General features: G+C 38.2%; 1 protein-coding gene across 1 annotated transcript in view; it reads left to right on the top strand.

The window, feature by feature from the left end:
• Positions 1-22,729, top strand: part of SACM1L (SAC1 like phosphatidylinositide phosphatase) — a 60,965-nt gene that overhangs the window by 27,872 nt on the left and 10,364 nt on the right. The window contains exons 8-13 of the mRNA XM_046666048.1: positions 4,895-4,996; positions 7,072-7,157; positions 7,996-8,082; positions 8,597-8,665; positions 18,078-18,157; positions 20,989-21,087. Of these exons, the coding sequence (XP_046522004.1) occupies positions 4,895-4,996; positions 7,072-7,157; positions 7,996-8,082; positions 8,597-8,665; positions 18,078-18,157; positions 20,989-21,087 (523 nt within the window). The remainder of the gene's footprint in view (positions 1-4,894; positions 4,997-7,071; positions 7,158-7,995; positions 8,083-8,596; positions 8,666-18,077; positions 18,158-20,988; positions 21,088-22,729) is intronic.

Here is a 22,729-nt window from a genome sequence, read left to right as displayed (position 1 = left end):
GGACAAATAATATCAAATGAGATTATGGAAGTCTTTCCTAGGCAATTTTGGAACAGCTTATCCATTCAGTTGATTGATTGATTGATTGATTGATTGAGGAAGATTAGCCCTGAGCTAACTACTGCCAGTCCTCCTCTTTTTGCTGAGGAAGGCTGGCCCTGAGCTAACATCTGTGCCCATCTTCCTCTACTTTGTATGTGGGATGCCTACCACAGCATGGCTTGCCAAGCAGTGCCATGTCCGCACTGGGGATCCGAACCGGCAAACTCCGGGCTGCCGAGAAGTGCAACATGCAAACTCAACCGCTGTGCCTTCGGGCCAGCCCCTCCATTTAGTTTAAATGTAAAGCTTTAAATTAGCTTTTGTTTAGTGTAGTGTCTTGACTTGAACTATAGTCATATGTTTCACATACATACAGACAGGTGAGCAAGAGCAAAGGCCCGAAGGCAGGAGCATGACTACAGCAGCGAGAGTGGACAGGGAAAGGTGGGAGCTGTGTTTAGAGAAGTAGCTGGGCCCAGATTATGCAGGGTCTTATGGGCTTTGTCTTTACTTTAACTGTGACGAGAAGCTGTCAGGATGTGAGTAGAGGATTGGCATGATAAGGCAGGACCACTCTGACAGTGATGTAGAGAATAGGCTGCAGGTGGGCAAGGGAGGATATGAGGACTAAGTAGGAGGCAGTTACAATAATTCAGGTGAGAGGTGATGTTGCCTGGGACCAGGATGGTAGCAGTGATGGTGGTGGGAAATGGTCAGGTTCTAGATATGTTTTGAAGGTAGAGCTAACAGGTCTTTCTGACAAATTATACATGGGGTGTGAAAGAGAGAAGTTTAGTATGAATCTAAGGTATTTGGCCAGAGTAAGTGGAAGGAGGCCATCCACTGAGGTGGGAAAGAGTCTGCAGTTGGGAGGGAGGCCAGAGCGTCCCCGGAGTCCCATTTGGACATGTTAAGCTTGAGATTTCTATAGATGTTCAAGTGGAGAAATCCAGGAAAGAGATGGATTAATGGGGCTGGAGTTGAGGAGGGAAGTTCGTGTTGGAGATACAAGTTTGAGTCTTCAAGGCGTAGATGGCATTTCAAGCCAGGAAGCTGGATGAGATCCTCAAAGGAAGGAATGCATATAGAGAAGAGAAAAGGTCTGGAGAAAGAGAAGATAACCTGAAGAGGACTCCAGATGGTGAAACAATGCTAGAGCCGCACGTTGTAGGCCTCTATGAGGACAAAAGACATCTGAAGTGGAGGAACCAAAGTGAGTGAACTGAAAGGACAGGTCGTAGGATTCCTCTGAGAAAATGAAGATGAATCAGCGAAGGGCAGTGAGGAAGAGGAGAACTAACCAAGTGAGAGTAGTGTCTCGGAAGCAAATGCAAATCGTATTTCCAAGCTGAGGGTGTAATCTGCTATGTTGCTGGTTAGTTAACTATGAACATTAGGGAGGGAGGTTATGTTCCTGCTCCCTCCACTCTCTTCCCCAAATGGGGGATATTACCAAATGCTGATGACGAAGATTTTGGAGAACGGGAAAATTGGAGAAGGTGAAAGCACAGTCATATGCTGGAGTGATGTCCCTGAGTGTGTGAGGAGGGTGGGATCTAGTGCACAGGTCGAAGACCTGGCACGGGCAGCTCATCTTCCATTGTAGAAGGGAAGCGGCTATGTGGATGTGGATGCTGGGTAGATAGATGTGGTGGGAGCATGTGAATAGCTTTTATTTTCATGGTGAAGTAGGAAGCAATGTCCTTAGCTATGAGTGGGATGAGGGTGGAGTGTTGGAGGAGAAAGTGTGAAATGGGCATGCTGAGTGGGAGGATGGCTCCGGGGGTAACTGATAGATACAAGGCTAGACATTCACAGTTAAAAAGTTATATCATAGTGATGTGCTTCTGTAGGATTTTTATTTTCCTCTTGCTCCTTCTGTGCTTTCTGGATTCTCTGAAATGTATGTATATGTGTCTTGTAATCAGGAAGATGATTTATAAAACAGTCACATTCCATGCTACGCTTAGCTCCTTAAGGGAAGGCTCTTGGATTTCTCATCCTTGTGCCCTGGCTCTATTTTGATAATTTGGGTGAATAAATGAATTAATATTGCCTTGGATTCTTCTCTAGTGCTGTGGGTTTTAAAGGAGAGCGAATTAGGAGGTCAGGATGAGTTGTTAGTAAGTCTGATGATACCGGGTAATAGGGGATGAATCATTAGAAATTCGTATTGCTAGTGTCATTCGGTCCCATGATTTTGAACATTATTTGGCATTCTCTTGTGAATTTACCAGTGCTTCCTCCATGGGTACCTGATACATTTATACCAGGAAGTATTTACAAGAAGGTTACAGCACCACTGTCAGAGACTATGAATGCCATGAGTTCCATCAGCAGAAGGATTAGACCTCTTGTGGTATTGTCCTTGTAGATCGCTCACAACACTGAAGAGGAATGAACTGCTTCAGGCAGTAAAAGGATGAATCTTAGGAACTTACTTGGAGAAATAAACAAGGACTTGAAGTTTATAAAGAGCGGTACCATTTTTATAAAACTCAAAGCAAACTGTGTGTTATTAAGTCATGGTTGCATGGATGAAACTAAAAAGGCAGGAGAATTGTCTCTGCAAGCCTGAGAATAGTTTTTACTTCTGGGCGAGAAGGCAGATGGGTGGGATGGAGAAGGAACAGATAATTAGATTCAGGGTTTTGGCACTGTTCTGAAGTTGGATGGTAGATTCATAATTTTTATTTTATTGTACTATTATACTTTATAATGAATGAATCAAATTATATTAAGAAAAGAATGTTACGTGTAGAAAATAACCATAGGGCAAACCCAAACAGATGAGGGAGGAAAAAAGGTAAGGCCATTGAAACAGTAAAAGAAGCCTGTCTTTCTGTTACGCCCACCAGGTCTGGCGCATGTTTAAAAAGGAGACAATATCAAGTGTCAGTAAAAATGAAGAGTCAAAGCAATTCTTGAAACACTTTTGTGTTTCCCGATAAAGTCAGGTGATGAATATACTCTGTGCCCAGCAGTACTGCTCCTTAGAAACCACCCCCACATGTCCGTGTAGAGATGCATGTTGCAGCACTGTGATGATAGCAAAGTTGGAAACAACCTGGACAGGAGAATGGATAAACTGTAGTATATTCATACAGCCATAGCAGCAAATGAACCTCATGAACATAATAGTGAAGAAATAAAGCAAGCCAAAAGAATATTTACAGTAACAGGCATGCATCACTTAATGATTGGGACACATTCTGAGAAATGCATCGTTAGGCAAGTTTGTCGTTGTGTGAACATCATAGAGTGTACTTACACAAACCTAGATGGTATAGCCTACTACACACCTGGGCTAAATGGTGCTAATCTTATGGGACCACCGTCGCATATGCAATTTGTTGTTACCTTGATTAAAATGTCATTATGCAGCACATGACTGTCATTCCTTTTATGTAAAAAAAGGTCAGAAACTATTCTGACTGAACAATAAGTGGAGTGGCAAAACTAGAAAGACAAGCAAGGGAACGAAGAACTGCGTGGATAGGGGTTACTTCTTGGAGGTGGGCAAGGGAGCTAGATAGAGAGGAGCGAGTGTTTTGGGTGCTCCTGAGGTGTTGGTGGGTACACATGTAGGTGTGTATTTGTTTAGTATTTTTTATTATGGTCAGATATATTTAACATGAGATTTCCCATTTTAGCCATTTTTAAGTGTACAATTTAGTAAGTGGTGTTAATTGCATTCACAGCGTTGTACAAACAGCAGCAAAACCTTTCCCTCACCCCAATCAGAAATTCTGTATCTGTTAAGCCATAACTCTCCATACCTGAGTGTTTTTGTAAATATTTATATACATTATGTATTCTTTCTATTTATTATATTTCGTAATAACATTATTTTAATGTAAGAGGTTTGCCATCTCCAAAGGCTTCTGCAGCTCTTCTACATTACTGAGTGAGTGAGTTATCATGTAGCATATACTATTACCAGTAGTTAGAAAAAGAGTTTTATGTTAAGAAAAGTTTTTGGGGAGATACATTCTTTTTTTAATATTCTGGTTCATTTTTCCGTTTCATGGAAGAAGAGTTAAAATTTCTGTTTCTGCATAATCTTTTATTCACAGTTTGTTTTGTAAATCTTCATATGTTTATCAACTGTTATGGCTAATTTACATTTGTAGTCATGCATATGATTCAGTTGTGGTGTTTTCTTTCATTTTTTTTTTTTTGAGGAAGATTAGCTCTGAGCTAACTACTGCCAATCCTCCTCTTTTTTGCTGTGGAAGACTGGCCCTGAGCTAACATCCATGCCCATCTTCTTCCACTTTATATGAGGGACGCCTGCCATAGCATGGCTTTTTCCAAGCGGTGCCATGTCTGCACCTGGGATCCAAACCAGCGAACCCTGGGCCGCTGAGAAGCAGAACGTGCGAACTTAACTGCTGGGCCACTGGGCCAGCCCATCAGTTGTGTTTTTTTTTAAACTGTGGTAGCCTAGCCTTTTTCCCCACTACTTATTTGAAGGTTAATCTATTTTAAATTTATGTTTTTCATTCAAAGTAGGTTTTTTGGTGTTATGGTTAATACTTAATTCTTTACTTTTAGAAAGTGGTTGAGGATATCAGGGAAAGGAAATTATATTATTTAAATAGAAACACTATAGAATCACTTAAACATACGGTCTCTATGTCATTATAGAGTCGCTGACTTGACAGTATTTCACAATTGAATAATTACAGTACTAAAGGCTTGTGAATATTGATGAAGAATCAAAAAAGATTTGCGTATTCTCTTTTTATCTCTTAAAGACTGAATCACTCTTACTAGGGTAAACAGGTTCAAATTTAATCTGAAAATAATACATATGATTTCTATATATATTTTTCTTAATGTAGTTAAGTTATTACTATGCACTCGTGTTCTATTAATGGAAAATACTTTGATTGGATTCTCATCTCGAGGAGAAGTTGTTTCAGAGCTGGTGTGCGCTATTATGTAAGAGGTGAGATTAATTTTGTCAGCATGATTCACTACTGGGTTATATCTATCACTAACATTTGTCGTATGGTGACATGAATGTAACCTTTTGTATTTTATTTTCATTATCATTTGATAGCCTCCCTAAGTATTTATCTCCTACTTCATTATTCTAATTAGGTAGGTCGTCTTTGCTTTACTCCAGCTTCTGTAGTTACATTGCAGATATTAATGAGATACTGTAGGCTGCTTCTTCCTGCTTTAAGAGGAATTATGTTATTTGCTCGATGTCTGAAAGCACAACTGAACTCGATGTAGTTTTCAGTAACCTAAACTCATACCAGGAAGTATTTTATTGCTCATGGTGTCTTGTGCATGCGTAAAGCTACACATTTGACTTTCTGCTGTCAACTTTAAAGATTTACATTTTGAGCGTTCTCTAGGCTGTGTACTAGCAACATGCTAATTTGCTTGAACCAAGCTTTTAAAATATGTATTAAAAGTTACTGTCATTATGAAAAGGAGTTTCTCTAACTCTTTCTGGGTTTTTTTTTTTTTAAGCCAGAATGTATCAGAATAAAATCCAATGGGCCATTAGATAAATCGGAGAAGTTTGGGCTAGGGAGCTGTAAAAGTTATCTGATTAATCTCCCTTATTACAGGTGATAGAGTAGAGGAAGAAAGACGTTTAGTGAGTGACCTGGCCAAGATCACAGGACAGAACTAGACTAAGCAGCTCACTTGTCACTAGATTTTCTTGGATGGAGACATATTTTTTAACTAAGTTTTTCAAATAGGTAATGCATTCATGTAGTTCAGGTATCAAAAAGTGTAAAAAGATATGCAGTAAAAAAATATTTCTCATTTCCAACGCCATCTGCTGGATCTTACTCCCCTAACCAGTTAATCAATTGTCAGTTTATTTATCCTTCCAGATAGTTTTTATGCTATTACAGGTATGTGCGTTCTCCTCCTCATATAGACCGTAGTTGGATGCTGGGCACATTTTCTTGCACCTTGGTTTTGTCTTTTTTTTTTTTTAAACTTAATGTATCTTGGATGTCTTTTCATAAAAATTCTCTTTCTCTCCCTACCCCACACACAATCTCACTTTCATTCTCATTCTCACTTTTTAAAATAACGAGATGTTATTCCTTTATGGAAACTATGGAAAGAACCAAGTGTAGCCCATGCCTCTGACGAGTAATTGTAGAAGGCATTTCATTGATGATTTGCCTCAATAATTTTGTCCCCTTCTGATAATATATTAGTCAAAACACGGATAGCTCACACCTCGTGGAATATGACAGAAAGAATGTTGAGAAATATTTGAGACAGTTAAAGATCCTCCGATTTCTTTCTGATAATTTGGTAACTTGAGTTAGGGACCAGCTTGAAAGTTGCCTTTGGATAGCAAGCTTTTCTTAGTAAAAAATAAATCACGTAAACAAGATTGTAAAGGAATACTTCAAATATTTGAGAGGACTAACCAGTATCAAGACTAAGCGTTGTAGAACAGTGCTTTTCAAACTAGGTTTTGTGAGTATATTCCTGGTTTTATAGAAATTTTAGGACCATATACAATTTTTGTGCTTTCATTTTGATAATTAAAATTATTATAAGCATCTGTTGGACAATTTGGATTATTATTATGAAATACTATTAATGTAATGAAATACTGTTAACACAGTAGCCCACATTTGCATTTAATATTGTTTAATAGTTTTATGACTTTCAAAATAGTATTTTTCAAATTGGCATCTGTGGACATACTCTCAGAGGTCCTCGAGAATTTGTTTTTTCTTTAAAATATGTGTCAAGTTTGAGAAACACTGTTTTAGAGGAATTTTGTATTTATAAACAATTGATATATTAAATAGCAATCAGTTTCATCTGTTTATTAATAGGTCCTTAATACTCCACTTTAAGCCTGTTTAAATGGGTGAGCTTCTATTAGCTTTCTGATCGTGTACTGTGCATTTGTTTGACACTTATTTTTATAAGTACTTCACTAATTCAAACTGACTTAACTCTCTCCTGAGTTTCTGATGTATTTCTTATGTAATAAATGTAGTTAATTTTAACTTTTTTTCAATTTAGGAATTGATTCTGAAGGTCACGCAGCTAACTTTGTAGAAACAGAACAAATTGTGCACTACAATGGGAGCAAGGCTTCTTTCGTACAGGCAAGTTAATATGTCTGTTAGGCAGCTAGCCAGTTGGTCTTTTCTGCTTGGATCACAAATTTCTGTTGTTGAAATTTCCCTCCTCTCTCCTTTTTTTAAAGTAATATCATTGTCTGCTAATGTGGAAAAAGTTCACCCAATACAAGGATAAATTCCATTAATCTGGCACTCACTTGCTGACATTTCCTGACCTTGAATTAAATCCCCAAAGGGGAGGGTGGAGTAGGAGGTGCAGGGGTTCTGGAGAGGAGCTGCCTGTCTGCTTCAGGGCAGTGATGATAGCACAATGAAGCAGTGATGATAGCACAAGCCGCTGGCTCCCGGCTGACTTTCCTGCCTGGCACTTCACTGGCAGGTGATCGCTCTCTTCTGTTGCCTTCTTTGGAGCTGTGGATCCCTTGCTGCTCCAGAGCATTAGTGGTTAAACATAATTATAAGTTCATGGACATAGTCATTTGAGAAGGAATAAGACAATTTTCTAGTTTTATTTTTATGCCAAATTATATAACAGACGTAACTTGTTAATTTTTACTGGTAGATAAATTGATTTATTTTAGAATTTAGGAGAAACACAGAACTGTCTACTATACTAGTGCCATGTGTATAAAATCAGAAGGGAGAGGGTTGTTTGCAGATGTGCTCTCACAAAATGGTAACTTGAGGAACCGGTACGTATGGACTTCTTTTGTAGTTGGTAGGTTGTATTTATACTTTTTCCTTTGCAGCCATTGATATATATTTATATACATACATATATATATCTGACAGTAAGTAAGCTGAGAAAAACAAGTTTGTGTGTCTGTATGTTTCTTTTAACAATGCTCTCTTTTCTTTTTAGACTCGAGGATCAATACCAGTTTTCTGGTCTCAGAGACCAAACCTCAAGTACAAACCATTGCCACAGATCAACAAAGTAGCGAATCATGTGTGTATCTTTCATGCTTTTTCCATTGGCTAGAAATAGAAGCTTAATGGCATTATAGTTTTCATATAGAGCATGTATTTATTCTTCATAAGTCAGAATTCAACATCTTTGAGGCCTTTCTCCTTGGTTCTGGCACATAGTAAACCTCTAAACCAAAAGGTTGTAGAGGTGGCATGTTAGAAAGAGAAAAAACAAACTGAATGGCATGGCAAATTTAGATTTTAGAGATCTCAGTAAGGTTTGCAGCTTTATTAAGTATATTCTATTTGAGTATTTAGTATATTCTATTTGAGATTGTGCTCAGAATTAAAATTGTAGTATTTCAGCTCAGAGTAGAAAGGCTTATAATTACTATTTACTGCATGGTATTTAGAATATCTAGAAGGCATGGTTCCCATCCTAATGTCATTCTTTTGAATATAGAGATAGGACATTTAAGGAGATACTTTAAAGATCTCGTAAATAGTCTTATAATGTAATCTGATAAGGTATATAACTCTTTTTTCCTCTCTAGATGGATGGTTTCCAAAGGCATTTTGATTCACAAGTAATTATTTATGGAAAACAAGTCATAATCAATCTGGTATGTTTCTTACATGTTTCTTGGGGAACAAAAGCAAAAAAATTTAACTTTTTTTTCATGACATAAAGTTTACCATTTTTAAGCATGCAGATCAGTGGCATTAAGCGTTTCACAATGTTGTGCAACCATCACCACTGACCATTTCCAGAACTTTTCATCATACCAAACAAATTCAGTATCTATTAAACAATAACTTACTATTATCCCTCTCCCTTCAGCCCCTGGTAACTTTGTTCTCTTTCTGTCTCTGTAAATTTGCCTGTTCTAGGTATCCCATTTTAAGTAGGATCATATAGTATGTGTTCCTTTGTGTCTTGCTTATTTCATTTAGCATAATGTTTTTAAGCTCCGTTCATGTATCAAAATTTCATTCCTTTTTAAGACTGAGTAATATTCTGTTGTATGTATATACCACATTTTGTTTATCCACTTATCCATCGATGGACCTTGGGTTGTTTCCACATTTTACCTCTTGTGAACAATGCTGCTATAATACATTGGTGTGCAAGTATCTGTTTGAGTCCTTGCTTTCAGTTCTTTTAGATAGATACCTAGAAGTGGAATTGCTGGATCTTATGGTGATTATGTTTAAATTTTTAAGGAACTGCCATGCTGTTCTTCACAGTGACTACTATATTACCTTCCCACCAACAATGCATCAGGGTTCCAGTTCTCCACATCCTTGCCAATACTTGTTATTTTCTGTATTTGTTTTGTTTTTTGATTGTAGCCATCCTTATGGGTGGCTCATTGTGGTTTTGATTTGCATTTCTCTAATGACTAGTGATATTGAGCATCTTTTCATGTGCTTATTGGCCATGTGTATATCTTTGGAGAAATATCTACTCAAGTATTTTGCCCATTTTTAATTAGGTTTTTTGTTGTTTCTGTTGTTGAATTATAGTAGCTCTTTATACTTTCTGGAATTAATCTCTTATCAGATATATACTTTGCAAATATTTTCTCCCATTTTTGAGTTGTCTTTTCATAATGTCCATTGATGTACAAAAGTTTTTTTTATTTTGACGAAATCCATTTTATCTTTTCCTTTGTTGCCTGTCTTCTTGCTGTCGTATTCAAGAAATCATCACCAAACCAATGCTGTGAGGAATTTCTCCTATGTTTTCCTCTAAGAGTTTTATAGTTTTCGATCTTAGGTTTTTGATCCATTTTGAGTTAATTTTTGTGTATGGTGTAAGGGATGGGTCCAACTTCATTCTTTTGCATGTAGATATCCAATTTGCCCATTACCGTTTGTTGAAAAGACTATGTTTTCCCCATTGAATGATTTTGACACCCTTGTCAAAAGTCAATTGAACATATATGCAAGAGTTTATTTCTGGGCTCTTCATTCCATTGGTCTTTATGTCTGTTCTTATGCCAGGATGACGCTGTTTTGATTACTGTGGCTTTGTGTCGTAAGTTTTAGAATCATCAAATGTGAGACTTCCAACACTGTTCTTCTGTTTTAAGATTGTTTTGGCTATTTGCGGTTGCTCGAGCTTCCATATGAATTTTAGGGTGGGTTTTTCTATTTTTCCAAAAAAATGCCATTGGGATTTAAATAGGGATTGCGTTGAAAGTGTAGATCACTTTGGGTAGTCTTGTCATCGTAACAGTGTTAAACCTTTAAGTCCATGAATACGTATGTCTTTCCATATGTCTTATTTATGTTTTCTTTAATTTCTTTCAGAAATGGTTTATTGTTTTCAGTAGTTTTTCCCTTCCTTGGTTAAATTTATTGGATTGTTCATTGTTAGTGTATAGAAGTGCAACTGATTGTCATGTATTGATTTTGTATGCTGCAACTTGCTGAATTCATTTATTATCTCTAACAGGTGTTCATGGGATCTTTAGGGTTTTCTACATATAAGATCATGTCATCAGCAAACATAATTTTACTGCTTCCCTTCCAATTTGGATGCCTTTTGTTTCTTTTTCGTACCTAATTGCTATGCCTAGGATTTCCAGTACTGTGTTGAAATGAAGTGTCAAAAATGGGCATCATGTCTTGTTCATGATCTTAGGGAAAAAGCTTTCAGTCTTTCACCATTAAGTATGATGTTAGCTATGGGTTTTTCATATATGACCTTTATCATGTTGAGGAAGTTTCCTTCTGTTTCTAGATTATTGATTTGAGTTTTTTATCAAGAAGGATTTTGTCAAATGCTCTTTCTGGATCGATCAGGATGATTATATGGGTTTTTTTTTCCTTTAGTCTATTAATGTTGTGTGTTACATGTATTAATTTTTGTATGTTGAACCATCCTTGCATTTTGAGAATAAATCCCACTTGGTCTTGTTGTATAATTATTTTAATATGCTCTTGAGGGGCCGGCCCGGTGGCACAGCAGTTAAGTTCGCACCTTCCGCTTCCGTGGCCTGGGGTTCGCCAGTTTGGATCCTGGGTGTGGACATGGCACGACTTGGCAAGCCATGCTGTGGTAGGCATCCCACATATAAAGTGGAGGAAGATAGGCATGGATGTTAGCTCAGGGCCAGTCTTCCTCAGCAAAAAGAGGAGGATTGGCAGCAGATGTTAGCTCAGGGCTCATCTTCCTCAAAAAAAAAAAAAAAAAAAGCTCCTGAATTCAGCTAGTATTTTGTTGGAGATTTTTCAAATCATCAATACTCATAAGAGATATTGATCTTTAGTTTTCTTTTTTTGTAGTGTCTTTGTCTGGTTTTGATATCAGGGTAATACTGACCTCATAGAATGAGTTAGAAAGCCTTCCCTCTTCTTCAATTTTTGAAAGAGTTTGAGGAGGATTGATGTTAATTCTTTGCATTTTTGTTAGAAAATTTGTGAACCATCATCACAGTGAAGCCATCTGGTTCAGGGCTTTGCTTTGTTACGGATTCGATCTCTTTATTATTTATAGGGTCTATTCAGATTTTCTGTTTTTTCATGATTCAGTTTTCGTACATTGTGTGTTCCTAGGAAATTGTCCATTTCATCTCATTTATCCAAATCGTTGACTTACAGATATTCATAGTATTCTCTTATAATACGTTTTATTTCTCCAAAGTCAGTAGTAATGTCTCCACTGTAATTCCTGATTTTACTAATTTGAGTCTTCTCTCTTTTTTGCTCAGTCATTATAGCTAAAAGTTTGTCAGTTTTGTTGCTCTTTCCAAAGAACCAACTTTTGGTTTTATTGATTTTTGAGGAAGATTAGCCCTGAGCTAACTCCTGCTAATCCTTCTCCTTTTGCTGAGGAAGACTGGCCCCGAGCTCACATCCATGCCCATCTTCCTCTACTTTATACGTGGGACACCTACCACAGCATGGCTTTTGCCAAGCGGTTCCATGTCCACACCTGGAATCCAAACCGGCGAACCCTGGGTCGCCAAGAAGCAGAACATGCGAACTTAACTGCTGTGCCACTGGGCCAGCCCCCTTCTCTATTCTTCTTTTATTCTTTATTCTATTTATCTTTGCTCCGGTCTTTTATTATTTCCTTCCCTTTGCTAGCTTTGAGTTTCATTTGCTCTTCTTTCTCTGGTTCCTTAAGTGTAATGTGAAATCATTGATTTAAGGTTTTATCTTTTAATGTATATGTTTATAGCTATAAATTTCCCTGAGCACTGCTTTTGCTTTATGTCATAGGCTTTGGTATATTGTGTTTTTGTTTACATTTGTCTCAAGACATTTTCTAATTTCTTTTGTGATTTCTTCCTTAACTCAGTGGTTGTTTGAATATGTTGTTTAATTTCTACATATTTGTGAAATTTCTAGTTTTCCTTCTCTTATTGATTGTTAGCTTCATTCCATTGTGATCAGAAAAGATACTTTGTATGGCTTCTGTTACTTAAAATTTGTTAAGACTTATTTTGTCTCCTAACATGTAATCTGTCCTGGAGACTGTCCATGCACACTTGAGAAAAATGTATATTCTGCTGTTGTTGGGTAGAGTGTTCTATCTGTTAGGCCTGACTAGTTTTTGGTGCTCAGATTCTGTTTTCTTTCTGATCTTTTGTTTAGTTGTTCTATCCATTATTGAAAGTGAGCTGTTGATGTCTCCAAGTATTATTGTAGAATTGTCTATTTCTCCCTTCAGTTCTTTCAGTGTTGCTTCATATATTTGGGGCTCTGATATTTGGCACATATCTATCTTAATTGTTATATCTTTTTGGTGAATTGACTCTGTTATCAATATATAATGTCCTTATAACAGTTTTTGACTTAAAGTCTTTTTTGTCTGATCCCAATATAGCCACCCTAGCTCTCTTTTGATTACTATTTGCATGGATATCTTTTTCCATCCTTTTACTTTCAGCCTGTTTGTGTCTTTAGATCTAAGGTGGATGTCTTATATAGCATATGGTTGGGTCGTGTTTTTTTAATCCATTCTGCCAATCTTTGCCTTTTGATTGGAGAGTTAATCCATTCATTTTTAAAGTAATTTCTGATTTATAAAGAGTTATTTCTGCCATATTGCTGTTTGTTTTCAGTACATCTTATAGCATTTTGTCCCTCATTTCTTCCATTTGTATTTTCTTTTGTGTTTAGTTGATGTTTTTGTAGTGACACATTTTGATTACCTTCTCATTTCCTTTTGCATATATTCTACAGATATTTTCTTTGTGGTTACCATGAGGATCACATATAACATCCTAAAGTTATAATATCTAATTTTAATTGATACCAACTTAACTTCAGTTGATACAAAAATTCTACTCTTATAAAGCTTTGTCCCTCCCCTTTATGTTAGTGATACCACAAATTACATCTTTATACATTTTTTCCCAATAACATAGATTTATATTTTTTTTATGCATTTGACTTTTAAGTCCTGTAGAAAATAAAAAGTGGAGTTACAGACCATGACTACAATAATGCTGCCTTTTATATATGCCCTTCAATTTGCCTTTACTTGAGATCTGAATATCTTCATGTGGCTTTGAGTTACTTTGTAGCATCCTGAAATCTCAACCCAAAAGGCTCCTTTTAGCATTTCTTTTAGGGTAGGTCTTGTGATAATGAACTCCTTTAGCTTTTGTTTATCTAAGAATGTCTTAATTTCTCGTTTTTGAAGGCTGGTTTTGTCAGACACAGACTTCTTGGTTGACAGTTCTTTTCTTTCAGCACTTTAAATATATCATCCCATTGCCTTCTGGCCTCCAAGGTTTCTGAAGAGAAATTGGCATATAATCTATTGAGAGCCCTTTGCACATGAGAGTCTCTTCTCTCTTGCTACTTTCAATATCCTCTCTTGTCTTTGTCTTTCAGTAGTTTGATCATAATGTGTTTGGTGTGTGTTTTTTTGGGTTTATTCTACTTGGAGGTTAGTGTGCTTCTTGGGTTTGAAGATTTATGTCTTTTATCAAATTTGGGGAGTTTGGGGACCTTTTTTTTTAAATAATCTCTCTGCCCCCTTCTGTGTTGCCTTCTGAGATTCTTAAAATGAGTATTTGATGGTCCCAGAAGTCCCCCAGGTTCTGCTCACTTTTCTTCGTTTGTTTTCTTTCCCCTCCTCAGACTTGATCACAGGCATGCCTTGGAGATATTGTGGATTTGGGTCTAGACCACCACAATAAAGCAAATATCACAAGAAAATGAGTCACACTAAGTTTTTGGTTTCCCAGTGTATATAAAAGTTATGTTTACATTATACTGTAGTCTATTAAGTGTGCAATAGCATTGTCTAAAAAAATGTACATACTTTAATAAAAAATACTTTATTGCTAAAAAATGCTAACCATCATATGAGCCTTCAGCAAGTCGTGATCTTCTTGCTGGTGAAAGGTCTTGCCTCAGTGTTGATAACTGCTGACTGATCAGGGTGGTGGTTGCTGAAGGTTGGGATGGCTGTGGCAATTTCTTAAAATAAGGCAAGAGTGAAGTTTGCCATACCACTTGACTCTTCTTTTCAGGAATGATTTCTCTGTAGCGTGCGATGCTGTTTGATAGCATTTTACCCACAGTAAAACTTCTTTCAAAATTGAAGTCAGTCCTCTCATATCCTGCTGCTGCTTTATCAACTAAGTTTATGTAATATTCTAAATCCTTTGTTGTCATTTCAATAGTCTTCACCAGGAGTAGATTGCATGTCAAGAAACCACTTTCTTTGCTCATCCATAAGAAGCAACTCCTCATCTGTTAAAGTTCTATCATGAGATCGTGGCGGTTCAGTCACGTCTTCAGGCTCCGCTTCTAATTTGAGTATTCTTGCTATTTCTATTACATCTGCAGTTACTTCCTCCACTAAAGTCTTGAATCCATCAAAGTCATCCCTATGGGTTGGAATCTGCTTCTTCCAAACTCCTGTTAATGTTGACATTCTGACCCCTTTCCATGAATCATCAATGTTTTTAATGGCATCGAGAATGCTGAATCCTTTCCAGAAAGTTTTCAGTTTACTTTGCCCAGATCCATCAGAGGAATCACTGTCTATGGCACCTATAGCCTCATGAAATGTATTTCTTAAATCATAAGACTTAAAAGTCAAAATTACTCCTTGATTACTCCTTGAATTACTCCATGGGCTGCAGAATGGATGTTGTGTTAACAGGCATGAAAACAACATTAACCTCATTGTCCATCTCCATTAGAGCTCTTAGGTGGCCCGGTGCATTGTCAATGAGCAGTAATATTTTGAAAGGAGTCTTTTTTCTGAGCAGTAGATCTTAACAGTGGGCTTAAAATATTTAGTAAACCATGTTGTAAACAGATGTGCTGTCATCCAGGCTTTGCTGTTCCATTTATAGAGCACAGGCAGAGTAGATTTAGCATTATTCTTAAGGGCCCTAAGATTTTTGGAATGGTAAATGAGCTTTGATTTCAACTTAAAGTTGCCAGCTTCATTAGCCCCTAACAAGAGGGTCTGCCTGTCCTTTGAAGCTTTGAAGCCAGGCATTGACTCCTCTCTAGGTATGAGAGTCCTAGATGGCGTGTTCTTCCAATAGAAGGCTGTTTTGGGTACATTGAAAATCTGTTGTTTAGTGTAGCCACCTTCATTAATTATCTTAGCTAGATCTTCTGGATATCTTACTGCAGCTTTTACATTAGCACTTGCTGCTTCACTGTGCATTTTTATGTTATGGAGACCCTCCTTTCCTTAACCCCCTGAACCAACCTCTGCTAGTTTCACACTTTTCTTCTGCAGCTTCCTCACCTCTGAGCCTTCATAGAATTGAAGAGACTTAGGGCCTTGCTCTGGATTAGGCTTTGGCTTAAGGGAATGTTATGGCTTGTTTGATCTTCTATCTAGACTACTAGAACTTTCTCCATATCAGCACTGAAGCTGTTTTGCTTTCTTATCATTCATGTGTTCACTGGCGTAGCACTTTTAATTTCCTTCAAGACTTTCCCTTTGCATTCACAGCTTGGCCAACTGTTTGGTGCAAGAGGCCTAGCTTTCAGCCTGTGTCAGCTTTTGACGTGCCTTCCTCACTAAACTTAATCATTTCTAGCTTTTGTTTTAGAATGAGAGACTTGAGACTCTTCCTTTCACTTGAACACTTAGAGGCCACTGTGGGATTACTTATTGGCCTACTTTCAATATTGTTGTGTCTTGGGGAATAAGGAGGCCCGAGTAGAGGGAGAAAGATGTGGAATGACTGGTCAGTGGAGCAGTCAGAACACACACATTTATTTATTGTATGCCATTTTATATGGGCACAATTCGTGGCACCCCAAAACAATTACAATAGTAACATCACAGATCACTGATCACAGATCACCACAAGCAATAATAATGAAAAAGTTTGAAATATTGTGAGAATTACCAAAATGTGACACAGAGACACAAAGTGAGTAAACACTGTTGGAAAAATGGCGCCGATAGACTTGCTTGACACAGGGTTGCCACAAGCCTTCAATTTGTAAAGAATACAGTATCTGTCTGTGAAGCGTAATAACACAAGATGTGCCTATATATCATTTGTCCTATCTTCAAGTTTACTGATTCATTCTTCGTGCTCAAGTGTGCTTTTAAACTACTCTAGTGAATTTTTAATTTCTGTTTTGTACTTTTCAGCTCCAGACTTACTATTTGGTTCTTTGCACAATTTCTGTTTCTTTGTTGATATTCTCATTTTGTTCATAGACTCTTTTCCTGATTTCCTTCAGTTCTCTGTGTTTTCCTTTAGCTCTGAGCACATTTAAGACACTTGGTTTACTTTTTATTTTTGTTTCTTTTTTGCTGAGGAAGATTCACTCTGAGCTAACATCTGCTGCCAGTGTTCCTCTTTTTGTATGTGAGCTGCCACCACAACATGGCCACTGACAGGCAAGTGGTGCAGGTCCGTACCTGGGGACTGAACCTGGACTACCAAAGCAGAGTGTGCCAAACTTAACCACTAGGCCACCAGGGCTGGGCTAAAGACAATTGTTTTAAAACCGTTTTCTAATAAGCCTTCTGCAGCGATGGTTTCTGTCCATTTATCCTTTTCTCTTGAATAAGCCTTGTTTTCCCCATTTTTTGGTATTGTATGCTTTGTGATTTTTTGTTCAAAATTGGGCATTGGATGGTTATAATATGGTAACTCTGAAAGTCAGATTCTGCTTTCCCAGGGGTTTGCTGTTTTTTCTGTTTGTTTTGCTTGTTGAAGGCCGTAGTAATCCATTTGTTTTGAGACTTTTCCAAGCTATTCCTTGTTGTGCATGCTCACTAAAGTGTCTGTTCTCTTAGCTCGTGTTCAGCTAATGTTTTGACAGATTTTCTTGAATGCCAGGAACTGAAACAAAGAAAAAAACAAAAGAAAGCAACCCCCAGGCATCAGCCTGAGGTGAAGACTTAAGTTCTTCTCAGGACTTTTCTGAGCATGCGTCTTGCCTGGGTATGCACAAGGCTTTCTGAAATCTTCCTTACACGTTTCTGCTTTTGAATGTCCTGATTTCCCTGATCACCCCACTTCTGCAGGCTTTAGATGGTCTGGTTTATGTCTGCACCTGGAATCTCTTGCTCTACACATCTGTTGGTTTGTAGTCTTGTTGGGGCTTTTACGAGCAGTGTCCACCACTTTTCCTGCCTGTGTTCAGAGTTATGCAAAATAGAGACAAATGAGTCAGTCCTTCAGGTCAGAACAAAACATACACAGTAATTTGCAAATAAGGTCTAGTCTGTTCCCTCTGGTTTGAGGAGGGGAACTGAACCAGGTTGCCGCTGCTTGAGACTAAGAGGGCACTGTGCTGGGAGGGAGGGGAGTGAGGGCAAGTAAAAATGCTGCAACTCTGCCCTACGGTTTTGAAGATGGCTTCTTCTTGGTTGGGCATTTGCTTGGTTGCTGTAAACCTTTGATTGTTTTCCAGAGCTTCTACAGAATTGGTTCAGACAGCTTCTGGTTTTCTTGATGTTTTTGTAAGGGAACAAGAGCTTGGAGCTTCCTGGTCTGCCATTTTACTGATGTCACTCTCACCTTTTAAATAAACTTAGAAGAAAGCTCTGGTGTTTTTAATTTTTCACAGGTTAACCAGAAGGGCTCAGAGAAGCCACTTGAACAGGCCTTTGCAACAATGGTGTCTTCCTTGGCAAGTGGAATGATCAGGTATGTCACTGGGAATCTGCAGGTCTTTTCAGATCAGATGTGCACTTAGATGCATACATGAGTTCGTAGATCTAGCTAGGCATTATACATCAGCTTGTTTGTTCATTTCAGTACTAGATCAAAACATGATTTTGTTGGCTTGAAATTTTCTCTGGCATAATTTATATTGCAGAATAACTTCTGAACAGTCAGTTTTAATTCAAATTTTGTCAAGGTTTAGTCCTTGATTAAAACCTCCTCCTTGAGGCTTTGTGTCGCTCTGGCCATTAGGTCACACGTTTCAGTTCCTCTTGATTGTTTGGTGTAGTGTCTGTGGTCCCAATCACCACATGAGCTGGAGCAATTTAATGTTGCCTGGTGGCCTTGTCTGGAGCAGCTTTGCCTGTCCTGTGGTCACCAGGCAACAGTTGTAAGTTCTGTATAGCCTTGTCAGAAGAGGGGTGTCTAAAATATCAACAGTGGCCCTGTGGAAAGGTGCAAGGTAATGAGTCAGCCCATTTGGAGCTTTCTGCAGCGGGAAACTGGGGCAGGAGGTTGGGGTTTACTGTGGTAGGAAGTGGCCACAGGCATTGGGGGAAAACTTTCTAAAGAAGTGGTACTGGGTTATTTTGGGAGAAATTTTTTTAACCTATGGACAATTTTAAACGTACACAACAAATAGGATGATTATAATGAACCTTTGAGGAGGAATTTAAGTCTCTTTTTGTCCAGCTCAAAAGCTCTGGCAAATTCCTCTGATGCACACTTCATGAACATTTCCACCTTCGCACAGTGGAACCTGCCCACACACACTTTGGAGGACTCGGAGAACGGATTCCTAAGCAGGGTGTGCCTCAGAATCCTCAGAGGAGCTTACTTAGAATATACCTCAGACCGAAAAATCAGAATGCCTGGGTTTGGAGTCTGGTGTGTATATTCTGGAGGAAGTTTGCTGGCTTCTCTGTACACCCCTGTGACCCTCTGCCCCTGAGGGTTTCCTTAGGTGTGCTTGCCTCCAGGTTGTCTCAAGTTTGCAGCAGCAGTTAACTTCGAGAACTTGAGGCGTAAGTCAGAGTCTAAAGGTGTGCCCTTTGTGTTCCAGGGGACTTGGGGGGCACCTACTGCCAGGGCGTGAACACCCCAGAGCTAGTGTTATTTCCCTTCCGTGAGCACTAAAGACCCCAGACAGAGGAGCGTGTTAAAAAGTGTATTTGAATACTTTTTTACTTAATATATATTCTGGCAGGGGGGAAAAAAATCAGTCTGTTGGTTAAAGTGAAATCAAATGGTAGATTTATTGTCGTCTTTCAGATATCCTTTGGACTGATTCACTTTTTTGGTTTTTTAACCATTGTTACTCTGAGTGAATTAAATAAAGTTGATGGATTGGTGAATGACCAGAAAGAGAAAAATCACTTGGTTGCACTTCTGAGGAATGGTGGGACACGTTCGCAATGGAAAGTCACTGTTTTGGAAACTGGATGAAAAAATAAGATGTACAAGGTGGTCTGCTTCTAAGGGTTTCTTTCTTGAACTTTGGAAGAAGTAGACCTGCTGGGCCGGCGTTCAGAAGTAAAATAACACATTTAAATTCGTTTATCATCAAAATATAACTAGCTCATTCTTAGAAGAAAGAAATGTGATTTTAGAAGGATATAAGCTTAAGAATCCAAGTGCATATTTAGGTGCTAGTGAGCTACTTAAATTCTTGAGACAAGTCGAGAGCTGTTCTGGTCAGAGCACTGCGGAAATAGCTGCCGCACGGCCGCTTTTACTGGCGCTGTCTTCGAAAATGCTTCCCCTACTCCCAGTCCCCGCAACATCCAGCCTCTCCATTGGCTAACCGCTGTTTTTGTCCTGACTTCTTAGGACACCATTCTCACCTGAGATAGTCACTGAGGTGGTAGGAGCCCCTCTCAGCCTGCTTAGAAGCCCACACTCTGTTGATGCCCCTTCAGTGTTTTGGAGCCAAGGGAGTCACACGAGAGCAGACGCCTCATCTGAATTTTACTCTCTAGACGAGAGTGTAATGTCCTTCCAGTCCTCCCACTTGACTTGATCCCTGAGTAGGAAGTTGGGCAGGAGTGGAATATATGACAGTCTTCATGTATCCGTGATGCTCAGGTTCTCCGTATTCTTCCTTCCTTCCTTGACTTTCAGGAATTCGTTCATGATTTCTTTTCCCCTCTTAAGACGCAACATTTTTCAACTCATGATAGGACATCTTCATTGTTAGATGTGTTCTAACTTGGGGATTTGTGCCTCTGAAATATTAGATAACTGAAAACAACCCATTACAGATTGACCAACAAAATTTTTCTGCCACGTGTATGTGCAGTGTCTATAGATAGACAGGGAATTTTTTGTCAGGATGGACAGTAACTAACCAGAGGGGGACCATCCTACCTCTGTTCTTCTCACAACCCTTAGTACACAACAGACACTCAATCTAATCCTCCTTGGACTGAATCAAGTTTCACCATTTTGGACATTTTAACTGATTTGAAAAACAATGAAAAGGGACCCTGTTCTTGGCACATAGGAGTAAAGAGTAAATACATGCTAGATAGTCAATTGGACAAGGCTGCTTTATATTCATACCTAACTGCTGTACCTGAGCTCACTTCTCTAGCATTTTGCTGGGCCTCTTCTCTACTCCCGTCTGAGGGCTTCTAGAACAACACGTGAAGAGGAGAGGGTGTGTGTAGTGGTAAATTCAGAGTGAAGGACGCTCCGGTGTTCCCAAGAAATATGTATGCTCTGATATAAACAGGAAAAATCAGCTTATGAACATATTAATAGAAGGAAAATGAATAATCTGGTCAGTTTCTGAAAGTCTTTTCTTTTCGTAGATATGTTGCCTTTGACTTCCATAAGGAATGTAAAAATATGAGATGGGATCGACTAAGTATTTTATTGGATCAAGTAGCAGAAACACAAGATGAATTAAGGTAAGCTATATTATTTCCTTATGGAGGTCGAGGGAAGAGGTATGTGTGTATATTAATCATATTTATTCGTTATCTAGCAGACTTACAAGTACAGTTCATTGGGTTGACAGCACATTTTATACTATTATTTTTAAAGTGTTTTTTTATTGGAAAGATGAGACTTAGTAATTTTAAAATATTTAAAAATTCTTAATAGCTATCCAAGGCCAGGTATTTTCATATTTTTATGAATTATCTTCTACACGTTTACAAAGTTTTACATAATTGAAGTTGGTTTGCTACTGTTTTATATTCAGTTGTTTTCACTAAACAGATATTTTCTCATTAGCCTACCTAGTCTTTGTAATGATGGTGGGTAATGGCTTTTCTGTATTCGTTGTGATATAGTAGAGTTTCAATTAAGTGCTCTCCTTCACAGTGACCATCCGGTTTGTTTCCTTTTTTCTCCTGACCATCAAAGTGCTGCAGTGAATCACTGGGTGTATATATTATTACTTCTTTTAAAAAAGTTCCTAAAATAAATTCTTGAGAGCAGGATTAATGGATCACAGGATCTGGATATCTTTACGGTGCTTTCTCTGTGTGTTTACTTATCTACCGTATTGGTTCACAGGTTTACTGTACTCTATGCGTATGTCAGTCTTACTTATTTTAAAGCCAGAAGAAGGAGTCTATGAAGGAGTCTATAAACTATTCTATCATTGTGTTCCCCCTGTGTGTGGTCATAACTCTGGCAAGCCAAATGCACTTTTTAATTTTAGTTACATAGTAACATAGTAAAACTTCTCCTATAGACATTTGCTCAGTTTTGTAAAATATGTTTTTATACATATTAAGTAATCAGCTACTGTTAGTTAAATCTGCTTTGTTTTTCTCTGAGGTTTTGTCCTGAACATAGCTAGTGAAGGGGCTTGACCTGTATCATCATTGGCTGGGCCTGGCACACTGTCGGAGGGCTTGGTTCCTTGGGTTCACCCGTTAATTGCTGCCACACAAGTGTGTCAGAAGGAAGGACTGACACCGGAATCTGTGTCTGTTGCCTCTCATTGTGTTCCACAGGGAAAGTAGAGCTTTCACCAGTGACTTTCAGATGACCTATCTGGACATTTTTTCCCAAGAGTTTTTGGGGAAGTGGAAAGAATCTGGGCTTTGGGGGTCTGACACATCTCATTTTGAAATCTCCTTTTGTCTCTTATTAACCATGTGACCCAGGGGCAGGCTAGTTATCTTCAAACCTTGGTTTCTCCATTTGTAAAGTAGGGATGGTAATAATACCTACCTCATAGACTTATTGTATAGTGTAAGAAATGATATTTATAAATTATCTACTACTTATTTTATAAATATTAATGGGGGGCCAACACCCACATGCATTCATGCACACACGTGTATAAATACCAACTCTAAATGAACGTCACCAATTCTGCACAAACCTCATAGAGATTTTTAGTCTTAACACATTTTTTTGGCCCTTATTTTAAGGTCATGATGTTTATTTAGCCTTTGGTGAAATCTATTGCATTTCCTCCCTTTTTTTTGATTTTGGGGAATAACTGCAATAAAATTAATATTATCTAGTGTTCACTGTGTATGTTCTGTCCCATACTCTCTTCCAAGTACTTTATGTGTATTATGCGTTATC

This window comes from Equus quagga, chromosome 1, assembly GCF_021613505.1.
Source record: "Equus quagga isolate Etosha38 chromosome 1, UCLA_HA_Equagga_1.0, whole genome shotgun sequence".
Classification (NCBI taxonomy): Eukaryota; Metazoa; Chordata; class Mammalia; order Perissodactyla; family Equidae; genus Equus; species Equus quagga.
This window is presented reverse-complemented; position numbering and strand designations above follow the sequence as displayed.